General features: G+C 45.5%; 4 protein-coding genes across 6 annotated transcripts; all 4 read right to left on the minus strand.

Moving 5' to 3' along the window:
• Window positions 1-482: 482 nt before the first annotated feature.
• On the minus strand, window positions 483-6,833 carry LOC116618369 (tubulin alpha-1 chain). 3 transcript variants are annotated; one of them, XM_048733696.1, is made up of 4 exons: window positions 6,511-6,833; window positions 2,697-2,919; window positions 1,988-2,136; window positions 483-1,638 (listed from the first exon to the last, which is right to left on the minus strand). In XM_048733696.1, the coding sequence occupies exons 1-4, from the start codon at window positions 6,511-6,513 to the stop codon at window positions 658-660; spliced, it is 1,356 nt and encodes a 451-aa protein (XP_048589653.1). In that variant the 5' UTR covers window positions 6,514-6,833; the 3' UTR covers window positions 483-657. The 3 variants fall into 3 exon arrangements, with proteins under 3 accessions (XP_048589653.1, XP_032237825.2, XP_032237824.1); XM_032381934.2 differs by lacking the exon at window positions 6,511-6,833 and adding an exon at window positions 3,011-3,166; XM_032381933.2 differs by lacking the exons at window positions 483-1,638; window positions 1,988-2,136; window positions 2,697-2,919 and adding exons at window positions 4,302-5,360; window positions 5,535-5,683; window positions 6,211-6,433 and having other exon boundaries at window positions 6,511-6,669.
• Window positions 6,834-7,429: 596 nt separating this feature from the next.
• LOC125573262 lies at window positions 7,430-12,758 on the minus strand. The gene is made up of 2 exons (XM_048733697.1): window positions 12,656-12,758; window positions 7,430-12,563 (listed from the first exon to the last, which is right to left on the minus strand). Exon 2 carries the CDS (start codon window positions 12,490-12,492, stop codon window positions 7,699-7,701), a length of 4,794 nt encoding a protein of 1,597 aa, XP_048589654.1. The 5' UTR covers window positions 12,493-12,563; window positions 12,656-12,758; the 3' UTR covers window positions 7,430-7,698.
• Window positions 12,759-13,048: 290 nt separating this feature from the next.
• On the minus strand, window positions 13,049-17,810 carry LOC5512559 (tubulin alpha-1A chain). Its single transcript, XM_032381935.2, has 4 exons — window positions 17,653-17,810; window positions 17,257-17,479; window positions 14,207-14,355; window positions 13,049-14,118 (listed from the first exon to the last, which is right to left on the minus strand). The coding sequence occupies exons 1-4, from the start codon at window positions 17,653-17,655 to the stop codon at window positions 13,138-13,140; spliced, it is 1,356 nt and encodes a 451-aa protein (XP_032237826.1). The 5' UTR covers window positions 17,656-17,810; the 3' UTR covers window positions 13,049-13,137.
• Window positions 17,811-20,457: 2,647 nt separating this feature from the next.
• Window positions 20,458-23,704, minus strand: LOC5512517 (tubulin alpha chain). Its single transcript, XM_001632792.3, has 4 exons — window positions 23,544-23,704; window positions 23,247-23,469; window positions 22,060-22,208; window positions 20,458-21,533 (listed from the first exon to the last, which is right to left on the minus strand). The coding sequence occupies exons 1-4, from the start codon at window positions 23,544-23,546 to the stop codon at window positions 20,553-20,555; spliced, it is 1,356 nt and encodes a 451-aa protein (XP_001632842.1). The 5' UTR covers window positions 23,547-23,704; the 3' UTR covers window positions 20,458-20,552.
• Between the last annotated feature and the right edge of the window lie 1,172 nt (window positions 23,705-24,876).

Consider the following 24,876-nt stretch of genomic DNA (forward strand, 5'->3'; position numbering starts at 1 on the left):
GTCTCTTTTGCTCCTACGAAGGCGTAACGCTCGAAACGTCAGCGCCAACTACTCTTTTCAACCTTGTGTTGATTTTTACAAGAGCGGTAGCAGGCCTCGAAGTATTAGTGGGGGTAGACACGATACAAAGACATTAAGAAAATATGTTGGGCACGCCCCTACTGGTAATCAGTTCCTTTCATTTTTGGAAATATTTGGGGGGGGCATGTGCCACTAGTATCCGGACCCCGGTTAGAACACCAATTTACCGCGTTTTACATATTCAGGTGTGGCTTTACATGTTTAGGTGTGGCGGCAGTGTAGGGTTATTGCATAGGTACGTAGTGAGTTAAAGGGCTGAGGGGACTACTAAGGTGTTCAAGGATGTCTGAGGTTTTCCCCATAGACTTACTCTCTATTCATGGTCATACCATAATAGACGGGTCAGGCAGTTTCAGAGACGGCGTGGTCTGACTCTAACGTTACAAACAAAACTCCATAAAGGCTTTGAAGATGGTTTATTACTTTGGACCGAGTTTAATTAAGCTGCCTTCCTACGTTACGATACATTTGACTCGCCAGAACAATCAATTATCAGTTGCAAGGTTGACACAATGGCGAATCCATTGAGCCCCCCCTGCTTATATCTTATAAGTATTGTGTTATTTTCAGTAGTTCCTAGTATTCCTCTCCCTCCTCTTCGCCTTCTTCCTCAACACTGTCAAGACCAACCTCCTCGTAATCCTTCTCAAGGGCTGCCAAATCCTCACGAGCCTCAGAGAACTCTCCTTCTTCCATACCCTCACCCACATACCAGTGGACAAAGGCACGCTTGGCGTACATCAGATCAAACTTGTGATCCAGACGAGCCCAGGCCTCGGCGATGGCTGTGGTGTTGCTCAACATGCACACGGCACGCTGCACCTTGGCCAAGTCACCGCCAGGGACAACAGTGGGTGGCTGGTAGTTGATGCCGACCTTGAATCCTGTGGGGCACCAGTCCACAAACTGGATAGTTCTCTTGGTCTTGATGGCGGCTATGGCAGCGTTGACGTCCTTGGGAACCACGTCACCACGGAAGAGCAGACAGCAGGCCATGTATTTGCCGTGACGTGGGTCACACTTCACCATCTGATTGGCTGGCTCAAAGCAGGAAGTTGTAATTTCTGCAACTGTGAGCTGTTCGTGGTATGCCTTCTCCGCAGAGATAACTGGGGCGTAGGTAGCCAGAGGGAAGTGGATACGAGGATAGGGCACCAAGTTGGTCTGGAACTCAGTCAGATCCACGTTGAGTGCACCATCAAAGCGTAGAGAGGCAGTAATGGAGGACACAATCTGACCAATCAGACGGTTCAGGTTGGTGTAGGTGGGTCTCTCGATGTCCAGGTTGCGGCGGCAGATGTCGTAGATGGCCTCGTTGTCAACCATGAAGGCACAGTCAGAATGCTCCAGGGTTGTGTGGGTGGTCAGGATGGAGTTGTAGGGCTCAACCACAGCGGTGGAGATCTGAGGGGCTGGGTAGATGGCGAACTCCAGCTTGGACTTCTTACCATAATCCACGGAAAGGCGTTCCATAAGGAGTGAGGAGAATCCAGATCCCGTACCACCCCCAAAGGAATGGAATATCAGAAATCCCTGGAGTCCTGTACACTGATCAGCCTGAAGACACAGCAAAAAATGGTCAAACAAACAAACAAACAAACAAACAAACAAACAAGCAAGCAAGCAAGCAAGCAAGCAAGCAAGCAAGCAAGCAAGCAAGCAAGCAAGCAAGCAAGCAAGCAAGCAAGCAAGCAAGCAAGCAAGCAAGCAAGCAAGCAAGCAAGCAAGCAAGCAAGCAAGCAAGCAAGCAAGCAAGCAAGCAAGCAAGCAAGCAAGCAAGCGAACGAACAAACAATTTTAGTATCTTCATGAAGTCATCAAGATAATAAAAGGACCATATGACCGAAACAACTCCAAAAATATGTAAGTTGATCTTCTATTGGTGTATTTTGTCTGCTTTTCTTACCAGTTTCCTGAGTCTATCCAAAACAATGTCGATCAGTTGCTTGCCCACGGTGTAGTGCCCGCGAGCATAGTTGTTAGCGGCATCCTCCTTACCGGTGATTAGTTGCTCAGGGTGGAAGAGCTGACGGTAGGTACCAGTCCTAACCTCGTCTGTGAAATGTGGATGGGTTTTTGTGACTTTTTTTGTTTGGTGAGGGAGGGGGGGATGTTATGGACTTTTCTTAAATTACACATTATAACAAATAAGCGAAAGTTTGAGTTTCACAGAAAATAAAACGAGAAAGAGTGTAAAACGCGACAATAAGTGCGCAAGTTTACAACCCATAAAAGTGTCGTTTTAATTATCATGAAATATGAGCAAAAATATGTGCCAAGCTTTTCAAAGATCGCATTCCATGGCTTTTATATGTTTATTGTGAGAACATCAAGTCTAAGCACTGCTAATAAAAGCATCCATACGTCAATACAACATACAATAAAACTGCGGTCAATTGTAAAAGTTATGCTTCAGTACAACATAACGACTTTATCAATAATTAGATTATTTGCATAAACAAGCCACAACGAAAAAAAAATGTTTTTCATCTTAAAGGTATAGACCAAGATATAAATGCTTAGAATGCTTATAACAGCTTAGAATGTTCATATATAAATATATGAACATTCTAAGCTGTTTCTTGTGAATGATGTCTAGCCGGCAAATATCCTACCTACGACAGTTGGCTCAAGATCGCAGAACACAGCTCTAGGGACATGCTTTCCTGCGCCGGTCTCGCTGAAAAAAGTGTTAAACGAATCATCGCCGCCACCGATCGTCTTGTCGCTCGGCATCTGGCCATCGGGTTGGATTCCGTGTTCCAGGCAGTACAACTCCCAACAGGCATTGCCCATTTGGACACCAGCCTGGCCAACGTGCACTGAAATACATTCACGCTGTTGAAGAGAAATATAGATAGAACTAAATAATATAAAGAACAAGAAATATTTAAAAATCCGTTCATATCTAAGGTAACCTCGGACTCACCATTTTTCTGATGGTTTGAAAACGAGAAAGAGTGTTTCACTGTTTGTAAGATGCTCTGAAGGCAACGGAACAGAGCTTCTTCCAATGTAAAGTCTTGTCGAATATGTAGCGACGAGTTTCCATCTTCGGGTAGGTATTCTCGAAACTGCGCACTTGAGGTCAAGTCAGGATTAGCCAATCACATACTCTATCAGCGTAGTCTTACGGTTATCTTTGACACTAATGATATTAATGACTTTCGAGAAGAAAGTTAAAAGCATGTTACACTCACTTGAGAACTTAAGTGTTATTACGCCTCAGACATAATAAAATAGCAATTTGGCGAACTTAAAATCTGCATAATTTTCGTTGTCTCATATTCTGGCGTATTAATTAAATGGGTTTCAACTTCTAACAAATCTAACAGTTTCTAACTGCAAATTAGCGTAACTTTGTAAAAGAAGACTTTTACTAATAAAGGCTGCCAGTAAGTGGAATCGAGACTCTCATGGCGACAGACAGGTGCTGTCGATTTCATCAGAACAAAAAAAAATAAATATATTGCTCATATCCATTAGTTTATAGTTCTTATAAAACTATTTAAGACCTTTAGTATGCCCCTTGGGGGAGGGGCTGGCCTGATACAGAAATATTAAGAAAATATTGTAAGGGGAGGGGGTCACAGTCACGCCCCTATTGGCCATTTCCTAATGTTTTTTTAAATATGAGTGGAGGGGGTAGGGGGCACGTGCTCCCAGTGCCCTACCCCAGGATACGGCCCTGCGGTTTCCACATATGGCTTTTCAAGATAAACTTAAAGCCGAGTTGTTCTTCTAGGTATAAAAAGAGAGCCTGTGGTGAGAGCACGGTATGCATTCCGCCACTGCAGAGGGGGTTCTTTTCAAGCAGGTTCGATCTCTGAAAACGTTACCAAGGAAAGTGCTGAATACTATTTTAAAATGGAACACAGGATGGACGCGGACGGATGTGACAAGCTTTACCTAAGCCACCAGGGTCGTAACCTCGAAATACTGGGGGGGGGGGGGGGCAGGGGGGGATTCAGAGACTTAAAAAAGCTGAGAGGGTGGTCTTTTCCTTATAACATAAGAAAACATTTAGAAACACCCCCACCACCCACCCAACACCACCCCCAATATTAGGCAGTGAGCCATGTTAACGCCAGTGAAACTTTATCTAGTAAGGCATGGAGGTAGCTCAATTAGTGTGGTTTAACCCTCCAAAGTAAAATTGTCTGACATTTATTCAGAGAAGAAGTTTAATCAAAGTCTAATCTAAGAATATCATGTTTATATTATATTTATAAAGTCTTTATTCAAATTCTTTATACATATAATTTAATTTGTAGTTCGTGCATTTTGAGGACAGCTTAATACTCCTCTCCCTCCTCTTCTTCCTCTCCCTCCTCAACACTGTCAACACCGACCTCCTCGTAATCCTTCTCAAGGGCTGCCAGATCCTCACGAGCCTCGGAGAACTCTCCTTCCTCCATACCCTCACCCACATACCAGTGCACAAACGCACGCTTGGCGTACATCAGATCAAACTTGTGATCCAGACGAGCCCAGGCCTCGGCGATAGCTGTGGTGTTGCTCAACATGCACACGGCACGCTGCACCTTGGCCAGGTCACCGCCAGGGACAACAGTGGGCGGCTGGTAGTTGATGCCGACCTTGAATCCAGTGGGGCACCAGTCCACAAACTGGATGGTCCTCTTGGTTTTGATGGTTGCTATGGCAGCGTTGACGTCCTTGGGAACCACGTCACCACGGTAGAGCAGACAGCAGGCCATGTATTTGCCGTGACGTGGGTCACACTTCACCATCTGATTGGCTGGCTCGAAGCAGGCATTCGTAATTTCTGCAACAGTGAGCTGTTCGTGGTACGCCTTTTCCGCGGAGATGACTGGGGCGTAGGTAGCCAGAGGGAAATGGATACGAGGATAGGGCACCAAGTTGGTCTGGAACTCAGTCAGATCCACGTTGAGTGCACCATCAAAGCGTAGAGAGGCAGTGATGGAGGAGACAATCTGACCAATCAGACGGTTCAAGTTGGTGTAGGTGGGTCTCTCGATGTCCAGGTTGCGGCGGCAGATGTCGTAGATGGCCTCATTGTCTACCATGAAGGCACAGTCAGAGTGCTCCAGGGTTGTGTGGGTGGTCAGGACGGAGTTGTAGGGCTCGACCACAGCAGTAGAGATCTGAGGGGCTGGGTAGATGGCGAACTCCAGCTTGGACTTCTTGCCGTAGTCAACTGAAAGGCGCTCCATCAGGAGTGAGGAGAATCCAGATCCCGTACCACCCCCAAAGGAATGGAAGATCAGAAATCCCTGGAGTCCTGTACAGCCATCTGCCTATAGGAGAACCAAAGATTGAATAAAAGATAGGTAATGCGGTTCAGTCAATTGCATTATTGTATATAGGTCTTCTGGGCTTAACACAAGTTTTCAAATATAACCGCAATTATTTTTGTCATGCGTAGAAAGCTTGATAAAGATCACTTAAATTAAATAGCATAGTGCTCTTACCAGTTTTCGCAGTCTATCGAGCACCGTGTCGATCATTTCCTTGCCCACAGTGTAGTGCCCGCGAGCATAGTTGTTAGCGGCATCCTCCTTGCCGGTGATCAATTGCTCAGGGTGGAAGAGCTGACGGTAGGTACCAGTCCTTACCTCGTCTGCAAATCAAATATTCAAATATCATGATAACCTGTTTTATTTGTCGAAAACAATGTTTGCAAAGCGAAAATTCAGCTTATACAATCGCCGTGATGTTGATTTTTAAACTATATATCGTGTTGATATTCTAGTGTCATATACTAGTCATCATTTGATGGTATGTAAATTTGAAAACAATAGGACAGGTTTATAATGACAAGCGGTTTCTATTATCGTCATCGTCGTGGATGTGTTTTTTTTTTTGCTGAGAAGGGATGGGCGCTGCTTTGACAGAACTTTCTAGATTTTATTGAATGCTCATGTGTTGCTGAGATGCCCTCTTCGTCATGTTAGAGGATTAGCAACCCGAGAGAGGGATTTTCATGCGGTTTAAAGGAGTTCACCGTAGAATCAAAATGTGAACACATCTCTATGACATATAAGTGTATTTTAACTTCTCTGCCGAGGTTAAGATATTTATTGCTATAATAGCCAGTAGCATTGTGGTAAAGGAAAAAGCAATACGGTACATATTAAGATAACCTACCTACGACAGTTGGCTCAAGATCGCAGAATACAGCTCTAGGGACGTGCTTCCCGGAGCCCGTCTCGCTGAAAAATGTATTGAACGAGTCGTCTCCGCCACCGATCGTCTTGTCGCTCGGCATCTGGCCATCGGGTTGGATTCCGTGTTCCAGGCAGTACAACTCCCAACAAGCATTGCCCATTTGGACACCAGCCTGGCCAACGTGTACTGAAATACATTCACGCTGTTGAAGAAAAGGTAGAAAGGTTTATGTCAATTTTCGGTAATCTAGCAAGCTAAATTGACAAACTTTTGACTTACCATTTTTCAAGAAAAATCTTTAGGAGGGTTTACTTAAAATTTATGTATTTTTGTGACAAGTCTCCGAAGGCAACGGCACGGAGTTCGTCACTAGAGAATGATCCACCCAAAGGGCGAGCGACTGTTTTATAGAAATACGATATTCGTTTCCACGCCTCCGTTGGTCGGCAGGTTGCTCCAGCCTATCAAAAGCTGACGACTGACACGTTGAATGAATTGAAGCCTCATGCTGCGCGAAAGAATATCGATATGGTTTTAAGAATGGAGAGCCATGTGGCAAAACAAAACATACGACCTCGACCGGTTGACGTTTGTTGCAATATTTAATTTAACTCAAAATTGATTAGGAAAACCTTTTAATTTCCTGCTGTATGTTACGGTATCAAGAGATTTTAGATCGCATAGGTAAACCAAGAAAGTTTCTTTGGTCAAGGGAGAAAATAATCCATACGATAGACTTTTAATATGAATTATGGGTAACTGATTTTGGGAAATTTTCGTTCACTAATTGGTTGTTAAAAGATCTAGTTCTCGCAAGCAACATGCATATCTAATATATTCAAAAATTGATAGAAAACTTCAAAATAAAATTGCATAATTACGGAGGAAAAAAAACATTATCAGCAGAAGCCTGTAAAAAAAACAAAAATTTACTCCAGCAAAGGAGAGCGTCAATTCTTCATTTAAAGTCGTACCCGCCTTCTGACAGAGGATAAATGGAGGTTTAAAAGAAGTAAATAACAAAACTGAAAACACGGTTATCTTACGATAAATGCCGCGAAATATTATTGGTCGCTTGTGTGCTCATTTGGAACAAAAATCTGTTTACTTCTATTATCATTTTTGTCATAAAAAGGGGTCTTCGAACCAACAATGGTATTTTTGGCCGCTTAAAATAGTACTGAAGAAAATACTCCTCGATGTTCAATTGGTTTTATTGACAAAGATGAGGAAGTCCTATGGCAATACAATAAATCAAGGATTATAATTAAACTGAGGATTACAAATAACGGTAACTAGGATATAACAAATGAACGCGTAGGACTTACATGAATAATGTTCAAAACAAGATGGCCGGCTGCTCTCTTCTGAGCCGGTCAGCGGTCTTACATAAGACCTAGGCCCTAGCGGCCAGCGTTACACACTCTTCATCCCCCCCAGTCCGTGAGTCTATACTAAGTCTAGAGTCTATACAAGGCTAGACGAACGGACTCCTGCTACTGTCCAATTCCCTGTCTCTGGTTCGTAGCGTTTTGGTCGTGTTCTCGCACGAGTTGGCCTTCTAGGTTCAGGGAGTGGCTGCGGGGCCTGAGATGAGGCGTCAGGCATACAAGAGGATACAGGGTCATTGTTGGCTTGAGTGGTAGGTGGTGTTTCAGCGACGGGTTCAGCGGGTGGAACTGTCTGGTTGCACTCTGTGGGTATGACGGGATGGCTACCGTGTGAGAGTTGGGTGGTGACGTGAGGATTGCCCGTCAATGGTCCACTGCCTGTGGGAGGCGACGGTGAGCTGTTAAGTGTGGGTTGACACTCTGGAGATCTGGGTGGAGGTGGTGGCGTCCTGTACTGATGGTCTGGGGTGGGCGTGGCCGGGGTGTATGCACGAAGGAACCGACGATTACGCAGGGTCAACCGTCCTGAGCCATCCACCTTTATCCTGTATTGGTCGTGGCCTGGCGACTCCACTACCATGCCTGAGCGGTCCCATTTGTTCGGGTGTGGGCCCTGCTGGTTCTGGATGAAGACCCTTTCACCTAGCTTCAGAGGTCGAAGTGGTTTGGAGTGGCTCGTCAATGATTCGGTGGTACGTGATATGCGGGTCCGAAGGGCATCTTCCTTTGCCGCCCATGCTTGCCGCCACAGGGGTCGGATGTGTGGATTAGAGAACTTCTCTAGTCGATTGACGAACATGAGGGAGTCTCGAAGGGGTCGACCGAATATGATTTGGGCTGGTGAAAGGTCGCAGTCCCGGTCCGGTGTGTTTCGTAGCTGTAACATGGCACGCAGGAAGCGATCGTTATCAAGGCTGCCGTTAGGACCAGTATTGGACATCAGGAGACGTTTAGCTGTTTTGACTGACACTTCTGCTCTCCCGTTGGATTGTGGGAAGCCGACAGAAGACAGGCGGTGTTTGATCCCCCAAAGTCGGAGAAAGGTCTCGGTGCCGCCTGCTGTGAACTCTGGTCCGCCATCGCTTGATATCTCTGTTGGCACGCCAAAGGTGGCGAAGAATGCTCGGAGGTGACGGACCAGGCCAGCGGAGCCCCCTAGGTCAGTACCTGCGGTGGAGCTGAGGACCTCCACCCATCCAGAGAGCCGGTCTCCGACAACTAGGTAGTGGCGGCCACCAAAGTCGAAGAAGTCAGCGTAGACAGCCTCGAACGGGGTAGATGGCGGAGAGGTCGGGAGGGGCGGTGTGGCCGCTTGTGACGGGGCGTTGCGGTTGCAATCTGTGCATCCGTCTCTGGTGCCCTGAATGTCCCGTGACATCCCCGGCCAGAAGACAATGGCACGCGCTTGCTGCTCCATAGTAGAGGCTCCTTGATGTGCAGCGTGTAAGTGCTGGAGGACCCGTTTGCGGAGGGACATGGGCACAACCACACGGTCGTTGAGTAGTAGAACGCCATCCTGTGCATATATCGACTCACAGAGATGTCCGAGACTTGAAAGCGCCGGGTCGTTAGGGTCAACAACAACATCTTGTTCAATGAGGCGTAGGAGGTGACCTAGGCATGGGTCCGTAGCAGTCTCTTGTGCGAGGATCGGCCACGAGATGGCCCCAAGATCATGTGCGTCGTTCCTGATGGAGGCCATGAGGGCCGACTCAACCATGTCCGGTACACTAGGAGTTGAAGTTGCGAGACTGTTAGTTGAGCCTGATGGGGATGGGTGTCTTGATGTGGCGTCAGCCGCCTGGTTACTTTTTCCCGGTCGATGGGTGATGGTGAAGCGCCACGGGAGGGTACGCTGCTTTAACCTGAACAGACGGGAGTTGGTGATCTCATCGAGGGTGCGATCGCCGAAGATTTTGACTAGAGGCTTGTGGTCGGTGACTACCACAAGGTTGTCGCAACCCTGTGTGAAGTACCGGGTTTGCTCGAGACCCCAGGCAACGGCCAGGGCCTCTCCCTCGATGGCTGCGTAACGTTGTTCGGCTGGGGAGAGGAAGCGTGAGCCAGCCAGAGTGATCCGCCATCCTCCTGGGCAGCAGTCAGGTATACCAGAGGGGCAGCTACAGTGTTGCTGGAGGAGGAAATAACCAATACCTCTTCGGGACCAGTCGGGGCGAAGGCAGGTGCGCCTCTGCATGTCGTAGATTTCCACGCCCTCGCGGATTGCCTGAACAATGGCTTCTTTGGACTCTTGGAAGGCAGACTCCAGGTCAGGTGACCAGGTGAATTTGCACCGTGGGCTCAGGAATGGCTTAAACGGCGCCATGGTCTCGCGCAATTGGGCGTAGTTGGCCACCTGGTTGACCAGACCGAACCAGCTTCTGATGTCTGTCGTCGATTCAGGAGTGGGGAAATCACGGATGGCATCCAGGTACTTAGGGAGTGGCTCTATGGTTGAGTCGGACACCCTAAAGCCGGCGAAGTCCACGCACTTTTCGGCGAACTGAAATTTGTCGGGGTTCAGTACTATACCGGACTGGCCTACGCATGTAAGGAAGTCGATGGATCGCCACCAGTGTTGTTCTAGGTCAGTATCATAGTGGATTGTGTCGTCCACACACCGCTCTTTGCGCTCAAAGGCTGATAGGATAGCATCGAAACGACGGTTGTAGCCATCCCCTGACGAGAGGAATCCTTGTGGTGCCCTGGTGTAGCGCCAGCGCCCGAAGGGCGTAATGAAAGTGGTCAGGTGTCGATCTGCCTCGCGTAAGGGAACGCTGTGATAGCCGTTCCAAGCGTCGGTGACGGTCTTCCAGGTGTCCTTCGGAATTCGGCGGGCGAGGTGGAAGGGAGACTCCATGGCAAAGGTCTCGCGCTGGCAGAATTTGTTTAGTGGCGAGAGATCCACAGTCCGGCGCGGTGAGCCGTCGTGCTTCCGGGTCACAACCATGCGGTGGCACCATGTGACAGGTTCCCCGTAAGGCACTCGTTCGATGACACCAAGGGCCTCGTCCCGGAGAAGGTCGTCGTATACCTTTTGCTGCCAGTGAAGAGGGATGGTGGCCGGGGTGTGGCACGCTCTGGGTGTGGCTGCTGGGTCTACATGTATCTCGATGGGTGGTCCGTCCATGCACGGGAGCGCACGATGGGGGCAGGTGTTGAACGTCGAGGAGGCATACCTCTCGAGTAGCCAGTCTTTCATGCGGCCATTGTTCTCCGGGGTGCAGGGGAATGGCAGTTCCGACGGACGTTGTGGTGGCACCGTACGCTGGGGACAATGACAGGTCGGATCAGAAGGGGTGTTTGGTGCTGTGCAGCCGCCGTTGATGGAACGGGTGGCGTTGATGGATGAGTGCGGCTCTGGTATGCTGCGGCCATGGGGGGTAGGTCGGCGGCCGTCGTGTCTTCCAACCGGGTTCGTCGGGAAGTCCGTAGATAGGAGACCGAGGTTGAGGAGGGACTCATAGGAGAGGTACATAGCTCGGACTGAGCTGCTCACGTACACCATGGAACGGCAGCACGTGGCCTCACCGTTGGGAGGAGCTGTGGAGAGTTTAGCGAAGAAAGCACCGTCGATGGCTATTGGAGACCGGTTGGCGGCCGACAAGCTGAGGTTGACCGGTTGCAGTTCATCGCGCGAGAAGCCGCATGCAAGGAACTCCTCTAGAGACCAAAGGTCGGACTGGGCACCAGTGTCGGCCACGGCTGATATCTGAGCTACGGGGTGATCGCGAGGACGGGAAGTGGCTCCCGAAGCTGATGGAGTATCGAGCGATATAGTGATGTTTGTCCGCGGATGATCACGGAGTTGAGCTCGTCGCCACTCCCCCTTGGTGAAGATATGGTGATCCAGTTTGGCGGGCTCGTTCTGTGGTCTACCACGAGAGCGAGGTACGGCTCCGGATTGTAGAGATGCGATCTGGGAGATCGGGCCTGACTCGATGGCGGACTGTTGACTTTTGGCTGGTTGTCGCCTTTTGCGCCTACGGGCTCTGTAGCAATCGATGCATACCTGATGAGGTTTGGAATTCCAGCCCCGAGATCCTTCTGAGAAGACGTGAAATGACACTTTACAATCAGGACAGGAGGCCTGTCGTGATTTCTCTGCTGCGCTTGGTGACTGGTCTGAGGGTGGCGTGTTTTTGTTACGCTGGAAGGACGACATCGCGGACAGGGTTGAAGACGGTAGGGCGTTGCGAGCCATCTCTTTACTCTCCACCGAGGCAATGACGTCATTAATTGGGTTGGTCAAGATATCTGTAATGCCCAGAGTCTCACGCCTTATGTCTGAGTCGTAAATGCCATTTAAAAGGACGTCGCGTATGATGTGGTCGGTGTAGTCAACGGGTTGGCCACACGCACATGCTGCTGTGTATGCGCACGTTTCCGCTTTTCCCCGCACCCTGGCTGCGAATGCACGAAAGGTTTCGTCCCGTTCCTGTTTTAACTGGAGCAGCTCGGTACGGAGGACACATGTAGCGATAGGAATGACAGCTAGCGAGCGCATGGCTGCGGTCAAATCTTGCAAGGGCAACGAGGTGGCTCCTGGGTTGGCTTTCAGTAGGCTGTCCCCGAGGTCAGGGCCGGCACACTGGAACAGTTGGAAAGGCGCCTGGGCGTCAGTGATGCCAGATCCAGAACGGAAAACCCCCCATCGGCGCATGAATATGTTCCATTCCTCGATAGAGATCCCTATGTCCACTTTGGGTCGGTCGAGTTTCGGGCCTCGGGCCGGCGGTGGGGCAGTAGGAGCGGGAGGTAGTGCTTGATGTGCGAGGCCGTGGTTATTTAGTAACGCTACGGCGATTGCATCAGAGACATCCTGTGTTTTGAAGTCACAGTTGGGTACCGAACATTCGACGATCACCATGATAATGACTTCCTCATGAAGAAAATACTCCTCGATGTTCAATTGGTTTTATTGACAAAGATGAGGAAGTCCTATGGCAATACAATAAATCAAGGATTATAATTAAACTGAGGATTACAAATAACGGTAACTAGGATATAACAAATGAACGCGTAGGACTTACATGAATAATGTTCAAAACAAGATGGCCGGCTGCTCTCTTCTGAGCCGGTCAGCGGTCTTACATAAGACCTAGGCCCTAGCGGCCAGCGTTACACACTCTTCAAGTACAATAACACCATGATCGAGGGTCAAGTATATTCTTTGGACGGTGATAGTCAGGTTATTCTTATTCTCTTTAAAAATTTGTACGATGCCGGATGTGTTATCTAGTCCTTTCTGAATTTGATTTAAAATAATTTTTGAAATGAAAAAAAACAACAACTTCAGTTTACATTTTTTTAAATATTGTTTAAAAATATAGAAGTCGCTGTTCCAATTCGACATTTCTGGCTACTCCTTATATCCTTGCCCTAGCCCCTCCATGAGCTAGGGGACTACACACTAAACGGCAATATCAATATCATTGTGTGCTTTATTTAAGATGCTTCATACATGAATAGGTACAGTTTTGACAAAGTTACAAATTTATACACCCTCGTGTGTCTAGTATTCCTCTCCCTCCTCTTCGCCTTCTCCCTCAACACTATCAACACCGACCTCCTCGTAATCCTTCTCAAGGGCTGCCAGATCCTCACGAGCCTCGGAGAACTCTCCTTCCTCCATACCCTCACCCACATACCAGTGCACAAAGGCACGCTTGGCGTACATCAGATCAAACTTGTGATCCAGACGAGCCCAGGCCTCGGCGATGGCTGTGGTGTTGCTCAACATGCACACGGCACGCTGCACCTTGGCCAGGTCACCGCCAGGGACAACAGTGGGTGGCTGGTAGTTTATGCCGACCTTGAATCCAGTGGGGCACCAGTCAACGAACTGGATGGTCCTCTTGGTTTTGATGGTTGCTATGGCAGCGTTGACGTCTTTGGGAACCACGTCACCACGGAAAAGCAGACAGCAGGCCATGTACTTGCCGTGACGTGGGTCACACTTCACCATCTGATTGGCTGGCTCGAAGCAGGCGTTCGTAATTTCCGCAACTGTGAGCTGTTCGTGGTATGCCTTCTCCGCAGAGATAACTGGGGCGTAGGTAGCCAGAGGGAAATGGATACGAGGGTAGGGCACCAAGTTGGTCTGGAACTCGGTGAGATCCACATTCAAGGCACCATCAAAGCGCAGCGAGGCGGTGATTGAGGACACAATCTGACCAATCAGACGGTTCAGGTTGGTGTAGGTGGGTCTCTCGATGTCCAGGTTGCGGCGGCAGATGTCATAGATGGCCTCGTTGTCTACCATGAAGGCACAGTCAGAGTGCTCCAGGGTTGTGTGGGTGGTCAGAATAGAGTTGTAGGGCTCGACCACAGCGGTGGAGATCTGAGGGGCTGGGTAGATGGCGAATTCCAGCTTGGACTTCTTACCATAATCCACGGAAAGGCGCTCCATCAGGAGTGAAGTGAAACCTGATCCCGTACCACCCCCAAAGGAATGGAAGATCAGAAATCCTTGCAGCCCAGTGCACTGATCAGCCTAAATATAAAATAAGAGCATATTTTACAATTTGTTCCAAACGTTAGTTACCCACCAATCTCGACCCAAGTGAAGAGGCTTTCCTTACCAATTTACGAATTCTGTCCAGCACCAGATCAATCATCTCTTTTCCAACAGTGTAGTGCCCGCGAGCATAGTTGTTAGCGGCATCCTCCTTGCCGGTGATTAGTTGCTCAGGGTGGAAGAGCTGACGGTAGGTACCAGTCCTAACCTCGTCTGGAAAAATAATTTAGGGATACTTTGTTTTAGAAAGAGACCAGTTTAATAATTGTGGTTTAGTTATAACAGCACAGCTCTTAAATTATGTCTAGACAGTCTCCAGCCTTCATTTGTTCTGGAGGTTGTTTTCTTTTGCTCCGACGAAGAGCTAACGCTCGAAACGTCAGCGCAACTACTCTGTGTCACAGAGGCGTTTAACATACCTTTTTTCAACCTTGCGTTGATTTAGGGAAAGTTCATTTATTATCCCAGGGTGTGTGTGTGTATTTTGATAAAAGTAAGGGAAAATATTATGTGCCCCCCTTATGCTTCTCTCATATTTTCGGTCCCCCCCCTCCCCTCGAGAAAACCCTAAGAAAGAAGGAGCAAAGGAGGGTACGACAATGTCAAAGGAACGCGGGCAAGAGATGAGCTGCTGCAAGCTCGTAAGAAAGTGGAGGGGAAGGAATTGGCTGAAAACTTTAATTCAGAAAAAGTGAAGGCACTCAATTTCTCAAACGTGCGACTAAATCCAGGTTATCAACCTGATAAAGGTTCGTTCTTCTCCATGCAAGGAAAAGCGCAACGAGAAAGAAAAGAAAGACAGGAAGACAGCAAATAAGATATGAGCGAGGATATTGATGACGAAGAATGAGCACTTGTAGCATTAAAACGGTTTTGTTAATGATTTCAAATATGGAACATAAGTATATAGCGGAAACCAGGAAAAAAAAGGTATATACAGTTTTGCATTCCATAGATAAAACGTAGTTTAATATGTAATTCTGGACTCCTGGATTTTATATGCCAAATAACTGCCCCCGAGACTCGTTGAACCAAGAAATCTGATTTGACACTTGGTCAAATTAGACGAGACAACACACAAAGAAATCAGTGCCCCCCATTTTTAAAGCATTTTCTTTCGACGCCCCCCCACTCCCCACAGTATCCTCATTCCACCCCCCCTCGGGATATTAAATGAACTTCCCCTTATACCTCGGCTTCCATATCATCGCACGCGATCGCAAGGTGAGTTCCATATTAGCGTACATGATTACCTGCGTTCGTGAGCAATCATATCGAAACTTTAGTGTATCTTTGAAGTTAAGCCATGGATTTCTCAACAATCCGATAAGAGAAATACCAAAATACTCCTTTTGGTATATTGAAAGTGATTGATTTTCTATGTTATTTTATGTCGGCGGTGATCTTGGATACAAACTTTTCTCAGATACTAATAAGATACTAAACATAAACTAATAGCAAGGGGGGGGGGGTAATTGTTAATAATAATAAAAAATACATTTTTTCTGCATAGAATTAGTGTGGCTGGAAATACGTCAAGATTCATTATGTCGGCGCCAAAAAGTACAAAAGTAGACTTTGCTGTTTAAAAATTTAGAAATAACTAAGCGCTAAATAGGTAGAAACTTTTTAGAAATGCATATTACAGCTATTTCCTTGTGTATTGCACAAATTTGCTAGTGCCTAAACCAGAAACCAGACAAGATATTCTAATCAGACATTAGTCTGATAATAATAGTGTTATTTTTTGTAAATCATTTAAGAAACCCTATTTATAATGCCTCTATCGATTCTAGCTGATTTTACTCGGTAAATAGGTTTCTTTATTATTTTTTTTTTTATGAAGTACCCCCTTACCGTATTTAGTATCTGATTAGTATCTGAGGGATTAGTATCTAGGATCATCGCGGTTATTTTATGACACCCTCCTTAGACGCGACTGAAAATGGCTGTTTAAATTATCAGACCTTCAGTTTATTCAACGCAAGAATGCTTTGTTTTTCGATTTCCCTTATGTGTATCACTATATATTTTACTTTACAACAAAAGTATCGTTTGTCAGACACAGCAATAGAGTTTTCGAACTAGCGTTTTGGGGGTCTTTTGTGGTTGATGTGAAGTCAACATTACCTTTCTCTCCTCTCTGGGTTGACTATCCCCAACTCCTTTTACATCACAGTCAACCACAGGGATCCCGGACAGAGCCCCAGCGACGCAATTGTGCGCAAACAACAGATATCATGGTCTCTTGGCGCAAACCATTAAAACCCCGGGGAGGGGAGGGATCTTCCCATGTCGACCTGATAGGGATGCTCGTCGTATTTCTAGGGGTCAAAATCGGGCCTCGGGTATTTTTAGGGGGTATCCAAGAAAAAAAAGGGCTTTTCCCTAAGAAATGGTATTTTTAAGGGCATCTGGACTATCAATTTTTGGTGTTCAGGTATTTTTTAGGGAATTATTTCTAATTTCCCTATCACTTTAACTCTGAATACCCCCCCCCCCCCCCCCCCCCCCCAGGGGGGATTAAAACCCTCCCGGATAGGTAGTGCGGTTGTTATAAATATGACTTGGAAACTTGAACTTTTAATAATTGTCTAGACTTCATGAAAAATTCACGATATCGTGGTTAGAATTTGAATTATAGATGTCGAGATCCTAACTCTCTCTTCTATGTTAATTAAAATCCGCTCAGCTTTCTACTTTGTCGAATTCTAGCAGGTGCAAGAAAAAACACACACACATTTTGCATTTTTTATTGATGTATGTCGTTCTTCTGTTCTTATGCTATGTGCGCTTATATTTAAAGCGTTTCAAATCAACAGATCAACTGCCGTGTGTTGCTATGAAATGTAAACAAAAGCAATATCAAGAAGTGTATGTTGTTTATAATGTTAACAAGGTGAGGCACTACAAGGATCCATAGCTAGAGCTCAATTAGAAGAAAAAACGCTCGAGAAACTGGGAGTGCCAGTATCTAGCGACCGATCAAATACGATTTTTTTTGTAGGCGCGCGTATTTGGCTCAAACGTTTTGTAGCCTGCACTTAACCGCATAGATTGTTAAGCAAACAAAGCGTTTTTCAAAGAGCACCTATTCAATACTTGTTTACGTACCTACGACAGTTGGTTCTAGATCGGCGAACACAGCTCTAGGGACGTGCTTCCCAGCGCCGGTCTCGCTGAAAAATGTATTGAACGAGTCGTCTCCGCCACCGATCGTCTTGTCGCTCGGCATCTGGCCATCGGGTTGGATTCCGTGTTCCAGGCAGTACAACTCCCAACAAGCATTGCCCATTTGCACACCAGCCTGGCCAACGTGTACTGAAATACATTCACGCTGAAAATACAATCCACAGTCTTGTTTATGGCGAAGTGTCAAATCGACAAACGGGCCGTGCCCAGATGCAAATCAATAAAGGAAAAGAAATATTCCCGCAAAAACAGCTTTATGCGACTGGGAATAAACAAATTCCTATTATACATATATACCCCACTTAAAGTAATCCTTACCATGTTTCTATAAGGCTAAAGATTCGAGTTACGAGTTCGTAAAAGTTTGCACTGTAGAAGTGACGATACAGGCTGGGCTCAATTTAAAGGCAACCGAGCGGGGAGGTATGTTAATATTCCGACTTGCCCGTCGCCTCTGATTTTTATTCTGCTTTAGCCATCTGGTTTTAGAGTTAGCCAATCACAGCGAAGCAATTGCTCATACATATGCATGTTTTCTTTTCAAAAGAAAAGAGTAGGTCGATTACAGTGAAAGACTTCAATCTTTTCATTTGAATTTGATTATGTCGCCTCTCAGTGAGTATAAATTTAGTTCTATTGTCCGTCTAACACACGGTTAACAATCAGAATTAAAATAAGCAGGTATAACTTGCCGTTTAGATAACAAAAAAAAAAGATATTTCAAACTTCTGCGGTTTTGATTCTGGTCTCAACTGGGTTGATCAAGGATATGAAGTGACAATAAATGCAGACAAAATTTCGCCGAGCATTATAAACGTTCTTTAAAGCTTTTTGACAAATCCGTTTGTCTCCAGAAATTTAAAAGCGTGAAAAAGGTAGTGATGTGTCGGAGAACCAAACAAAAGTGACTGTATTGCATGGTATAAATTAACATTGGTGTGCTAATTAGTGTTGTTAAAGTTTTAAACATTTCACTTTGATTATCACATCCCACACACATAAACAAAGAAAGCCAGTTTGGCAATAAGCAACTCATCATAGCTCCAAAGTCTTTGTCAGTTGACTGAATAAACCCGAAGGAATGTGCAAAAAAAACCCCGGCCCTTCTGCCCTCTTGGCCGCGAGAAAACGTAGCCCGTTAGCAGCCGGATCTTATTCGAAGTTATTCGGAAATGTTTTGTTTTTGAATATTGGGAATCCTGTGACGAGTGCGAAGTCCGAGGTGCACTGGGGCGAGAAGCACCGGATAACCCCGAATGAGAGCCGGCTAGTAAGCTACAAGAAAACGCTTTCCCTCGTTACGAGTCGCCGCCAAATCTATCTATGGCTGCGCAACCACCCCTCCTTCTTCAACAAATTTTACCTACGCGCATGCAAATCGACGCAGGCTCTAGTAATCACACCAGTTGACTTCCGGGTAGTCTCCTTCGCAGCCCCCAGCGGTCGGAGTAACACAACGCTCCCCGCCCGTAGGGGCTGCTCAGATACGAACTACATTCCTTTCCCATTGTCTGTACATCAAGATGATATCAAACGGCTAATCCAATAAAGTGCCCCTCCATTGTACAAATGAGCCAATAAAAATACCTTTGAACTGTCATTTTGTTTTAGTGGGTAATCATACTCAGCTGAGAAACCTTCAGCTGAGAATTCGAAAAATTCAAAATAGATGAGCGCCAGAGTTCCCAAATAATGGATAGCAATATATATTACTCCAAAGCAGCAAAGAAGATCCTAAACATCGATAACCATTGTTTTATTTGTTGTAAAGAGATAATAAGGAGGGAAAAATATATATATTCATTCGGAAAATCTTCCCTTAACCTGGGCGAAATGATCCAACTGTGTCTCGTTGACTTTGAAAGTTTAGAGAGTCGAAAGGACTTGTTTGTTTGTAAACCATGCTATCGTACTCGGCAAAGTTTTAAAGAGCAAAAGATAACCTTCAGTCTGTACAAAAAGCAATCAAAAGTGCATTCAAATGAGAAAAACCGAGAATACAGCGTCTGCTTAGCGCTGCAGGCGATGGGAAAACATCAAAAGCTTCGAAAGTGTTGCAATTTCCCGTCGCAACGCCATGTACTACTTGCGCTTCTTTCTCCCATGATGACTTCGAGAATGATTTAGGATGCTGGACCCAACAAAACTCTCTATAAAGGGTTTCTTTCCCCAAATTTACCAGAATCTTGTCAACAAGTGCAACAGTTTGGTCTTGTGTTTCGAACATTCCCGCATCTCAAATGTGTTGGTTCTCACGCTTATTCTTTGAATGATAATACACGGATCGTGATTGGTTTGCTTGCCATGGCGCGGACGGTTCTCGAAGTATGGTACCCAAAATTTGATTGGCTAAAAGCGGGAAAGGAATGTAGTTCGAATCTGAGCAGCCCCTACGGGCGGGGAGCGTTGTGCGACTCCGACCAATGGGGACTGCGAAGGAGACTAACTTCCGGGGGGCCGACGGAAACCTCAACCGACAGGAGATAAAAGAAGCTATTTAAATCCGCGTTATTTAACAGGCCATCCGCTCTAACCCATCAGTCACTTCCTCAAGGAAACTTCCAATAGACACACTGCTTTAACAATTTTGGAATACTTTTCGAGTTTTCCGTTTAAAATCAACGGAGATTGTTACGTAATCAACCGGAAGTAAACTGTTAACATTGCCGCTATGTGTTCAAAGAGGGAAAAGTTGGGGGTAAAATTGTATCGATTTTCGCTTGTTAAGGTGAAGCATGAATTGACCTAAACTCTGTATAAGAGTAATTTGGACGAAGTTCACAGGGGAATTGTTATAGAAGGAAAAAAACGTTTTTTTGCAACAGTGTTTGTGCAACTTAACAAAAAACGGCGAAATCCGAATAAGTGGACCTAATTTGTCTAGGGGGTGAAGGTAGTTTTCTGATAAAAACCTAACCAACCCCGAAAGAACAGAAGGTATTTTTTTTATGCCCTTGCAGTGGACGTTTATTGTCGGATTTGGCTACAAAAGTCTGACCGAAATTAGACTTTCGGCCGTTGTGTGTGTGTTGGGGGGGGGGGGGGGGGGGGGGGAGACCCTCTGCATCCCCCTCCCTGGGTACGGGCCTGTTTCTTCGACTGTACAAAAATCATAGTCAAGAAAACCTTTCGTTTCCTTTATTTTTCTCAGTTTTACCATAACGTTCTCTCTCAAGCGAAGTAACAAATTATAATCCAGTTAGGACTAGAAAATACATTCAATATTCATCGCCTTCTTCCTCTTCAGCGTCAGCAACACTGTCCGCTCCAACCTCCTCGTAATCCTTCTCAAGGGCTGCCAGATCCTCACGAGCCTCGGAGAACTCTCCTTCCTCCATACCCTCACCCACATACCAGTGCACAAACGCACGCTTGGCGTACATCAGATCAAACTTGTGATCCAGACGAGCCCAGGCCTCGGCGATGGCTGTGGTGTTGCTCAACATGCACACGGCACGCTGCACCTTGGCCAGGTCACCGCCAGGGACAACAGTGGGTGGCTGGTAGTTGATGCCGACCTTGAATCCAGTGGGGCACCAGTCCACGAACTGGATGGTTTTCTTGGTCTTGATGGTTGCTATGGCAGAGTTGACGTCCTTGGGCACTACGTCACCACGGTAGAGCAGACAGCAGGCCATGTACTTTCCGTGACGTGGGTCACACTTCACCATCTGATTGGCTGGCTCGAAGCAAGAATTGGTTATATCTGCAACAGTTAGCTGCTCGTGATAGGCCTTCTCGGCAGAAACGACGGGTGCGTAGCTTGCCATGGGAAAATGAATACGAGGGTAGGGCACCAAGTTGGTCTGGAACTCAGTCAGATCCACGTTGAGGGCACCGTCAAATCGCAGTGACGCCGTGATGGACGACACGAGCTGGGAAATCAGACGGTTCAGGTTGGTGTAGGTGGGTCTTTCGATGTCCAGGTTGCGGCGGCAGATGTCATAGATGGCCTCGTTGTCCACCATGAAGGCGCAGTCAGAGTGCTCCAGGGTTGTGTGGGTGGTCAGGATGGAGTTGTAGGGCTCGACCACAGCAGAGGAAATATGTGGGGCTGGGTAGATGGCGAACTCCAGCTTGGATTTCTTACCGTAGTCAACAGAAAGGCGCTCCATCAGGAGTGAGGTGAAACCAGATCCCGTACCACCCCCAAAGGAATGGAAGATCAGAAATCCCTGGAGTCCTGTGCACCCATCAGCCTATGAAGAAATTAGAGCGGGTTGAAAGCACTGCCTGACCTTACTCATAATGCATTATCACGTTATCGTCATTACAATGATTCCAGAAATAGATGCACACACTTGATGGAGGAAATATTCAGTGTAGCACGCCTCTGGATATTCCAACCCTAAATATGTATTTTTAGTTAAAAACCACCCCTCATACCCTAAATGGGGTTGGTGGGGTACAGATATTTTGTAATCACACATTGCATAGAAAGTTTAACATCATAGTATAGGTCTCTTGGATTAGACGTTATGCATTGTTTTATAGTGTTATTACCAGTTTCCTGGGTCTATCCAAAACAAGATCAATCTGATCCTTGCCCACGGTGTAGTGCCCGCGAGCATTGTTGTTAGCGGCATCCTCGGCAGCGAGCGAACGAACGAACAATTTTAGTATCTTGATGAAGTCATCAAGATAATAAAAGGACCATACAACTGAAACAACTCCAAAAACATGTAAGTTGATCTTCTATTGGTGTATTTTGTCTGCTTTTCTTACCAGTTTCCTGAGTCTATCCAAAACAATGTCGATCTGTTCCTTGCCAACAGTGTAGTGCCCGCGAGCATAGTTGTTAGCGGCATCCTCCTTGCCGGTGATTAGTTGCTCAGGGTGAAAAAGCTGACGGTAGGTACCAGTCCTAACTTCATCTGTGAAATAAAAATGAAATAGAAAACGTCATGGAACCTCAATAGAACGGACATCTTGGGGACTGAAAAAAGTGTCTCTTATATGGATTAATAGAGGTATTATTTATAGAGTTATATTGGATGATGTTCGGGATTTAATGAAGTGAACATATAGGTGTCTGCTTAATAGAAAACCTTAATTGTGTTTTGTATAGTTTTTTTGTTCTGACACCCTCAGGACCGAAAATAGCAGGTCTGATAATTTTTATATTTTTGGAAAAACTTGAAAAATAGGCGTACCGGGTGCCCCATCCCTGTATATACCCGAAAAATGCTGAAAGGTTCATATTATTTTAAATGACAACAGGGTTAAAGATTATCATTGCTGCGCAGAGCTTAACATAAACATCACTCATTCGGCACTCTACAAGTGTATAAAGGTTAAAGACGTGGGTTAAATAAAAACACTAAGCACTAAATAGATATTGTTCTTGACAAGTCATGCCAAATTTATTCTATTTATTTATTTATTTATTTTTATTCTATTTTTTTAAGACATTGGTCCAAGAATGTGTAATAGACTTTGATTTGACTAAATATAATCGATACCCTGCTCATAAAGAAGTAAACTAGTGTATTTGGCAAAGACACAAAAACAGTTAATCTGTAATGCAATGAAGCAAAATAAGATATTTATAAGGCGTGCCACAAAAGAATTATAATTTGTTTAAAAAAAAATTGCTAAATCAATAAAATTTATAAAATCCAAAGCCATGTAGCATTGTTAAGAACTTGGGCACATTATACAAAAAGAAGCTCACATATCAGTCACATATCGAGCGAACGAACGTCGCGGGAATGATTATCAAAATATTACCCGACTATACCCGATAACTTGAAACTAGGGAAATGCCTAACGAGAAATTGCAATTTACTGCGTCATGAGCATAAAATATTCTGGTCCGTCTTTTAAGTAGACAGAAAATGCTCCCCAATAAAAGGAAATGTTCATAGAAGACAATATGTAAGCTTATGACTGAAAGATATTTAGCTTCTTACCAATTACAGTTGGCTCCAAGTCGACAAACACAGCTCTGGGGACGTGCTTTCCAGCGCCGGTTTCGGCGAAGAAAGTGTTAAACGCATCATCGCCGCCACCGATCGTCTTGTCGCTCGGCATCTGGCCATCGGGCTGAATTCCGTGTTCCAGGCAGTACAACTCCCAACAGGCATTGCCGATCTGAACACCAGCCTGACCAACGTGGATAGAAATACACTCGCGCTGGGGAAAGAGAAGTTTGGTGAAATTGGGACATAACAGAAGAAATAGCGAAAGATAATACGATATTTACTAACCATGATGTAAAATGCAAATAGTCAGAAAGACTGTAAGTGTTTTGATTCTTCTTTGATTTGAAGAGCGACTATGTGAGCAACGACACAGTCTGCAAAAGCTGCTGTGAAAGTATAACGAATTGCCAGCGCACGAGCTAAAATAATCAAAGGAAACCCCAAGCTGCTGTAAGGAGCCAATCAGAGAGCGAGCTTCATTTATGTTTACGTCGCTTACTTCTATTTTTAGTGACGTAGGTCACTACTGATCAGAAATACAAGTTTATACAGGTTTATCGTGTACAGGTTTTCAAGCTTCAAGTGGCAAATTCTAGAGCTTTTAGAAAGTGAAATCGTGTAGTTACACGCGTATGAAAGCGTCAAATTAGTTATGTCTGCATAACAGGAGTGATTTCAAATAAGTATTCAATAATAACGTGATTCGAATTGCAAGATTGTCTTGTAAACACTCAAATCTTAATCAATAGTACTCTCATTGCATCAGACTCGGAGACTGCATGGGGTTTACCTGCCAAAACGTATCGAGCGTAGCGTTGTTTTCGCATTTCTGCAATTTTCTTCCCTTATTTGCATATTCTGGGTTTCCTCGGAGTTCGGGGCATTTCCGGAGCGCAATCGGTTGGACTAGGACGACGATATTCGTGCAGGGAAATCACCATGAAAGATATATTTATTTTACTTTATTATTCATATTATTTATTTATTATTTAGTATTATTATTTTATCATTTTACTTCTATAGACTTTTATATTTGTATAGCATATCGCTAAAACATATATCGAGTCCATTGTATTTATCCCCCTTCCCCCGCCCCAGGAAAAACACGTGTTAATTTATTTTAAAAAAAAAAACGATAAAAATTATCCAATTTACGCCACAATAGTAACCTATTCTACACTGCATCCATTTTCGCATCGTATTAAGATTGGGGATAAATTTGGCCATCCGACACTGAACGCAGTGCGAGAAAAACAAAAAGGCATAGAACACGGGTGGGTGGGCGGGAAAACAGCGTGCTGGCCTTAGTCACGTCTCGCCCAGCATATCCAGTATCAACCACCATTTAACCTATTCCCTCCCTGCAGTTGAGCAATTCGATAATTTATTCATATTCACTAATCTTATATACTCTGCTCTAATGTATTCAGCGTGAATAGGTCCTTTATTGACATTTGCAAGAGCAACCTTCACATAATGCTCAACTCCGCGAGCAGGACAGATATGTCTGCGCGCATCTTCTTATCCAAAACCTATCTGAAAGTGTCTCCTCGCGCCAGGGTAGAGGAGAATAAAATTCCTTCAAAACAACCAGTGAGCAATCTCGTTCTTAGGATCT

This window comes from Nematostella vectensis, chromosome 10 (genome assembly GCF_932526225.1).
Source record: "Nematostella vectensis chromosome 10, jaNemVect1.1, whole genome shotgun sequence".
Taxonomy (NCBI): Eukaryota; Metazoa; Cnidaria; class Anthozoa; order Actiniaria; family Edwardsiidae; genus Nematostella; species Nematostella vectensis.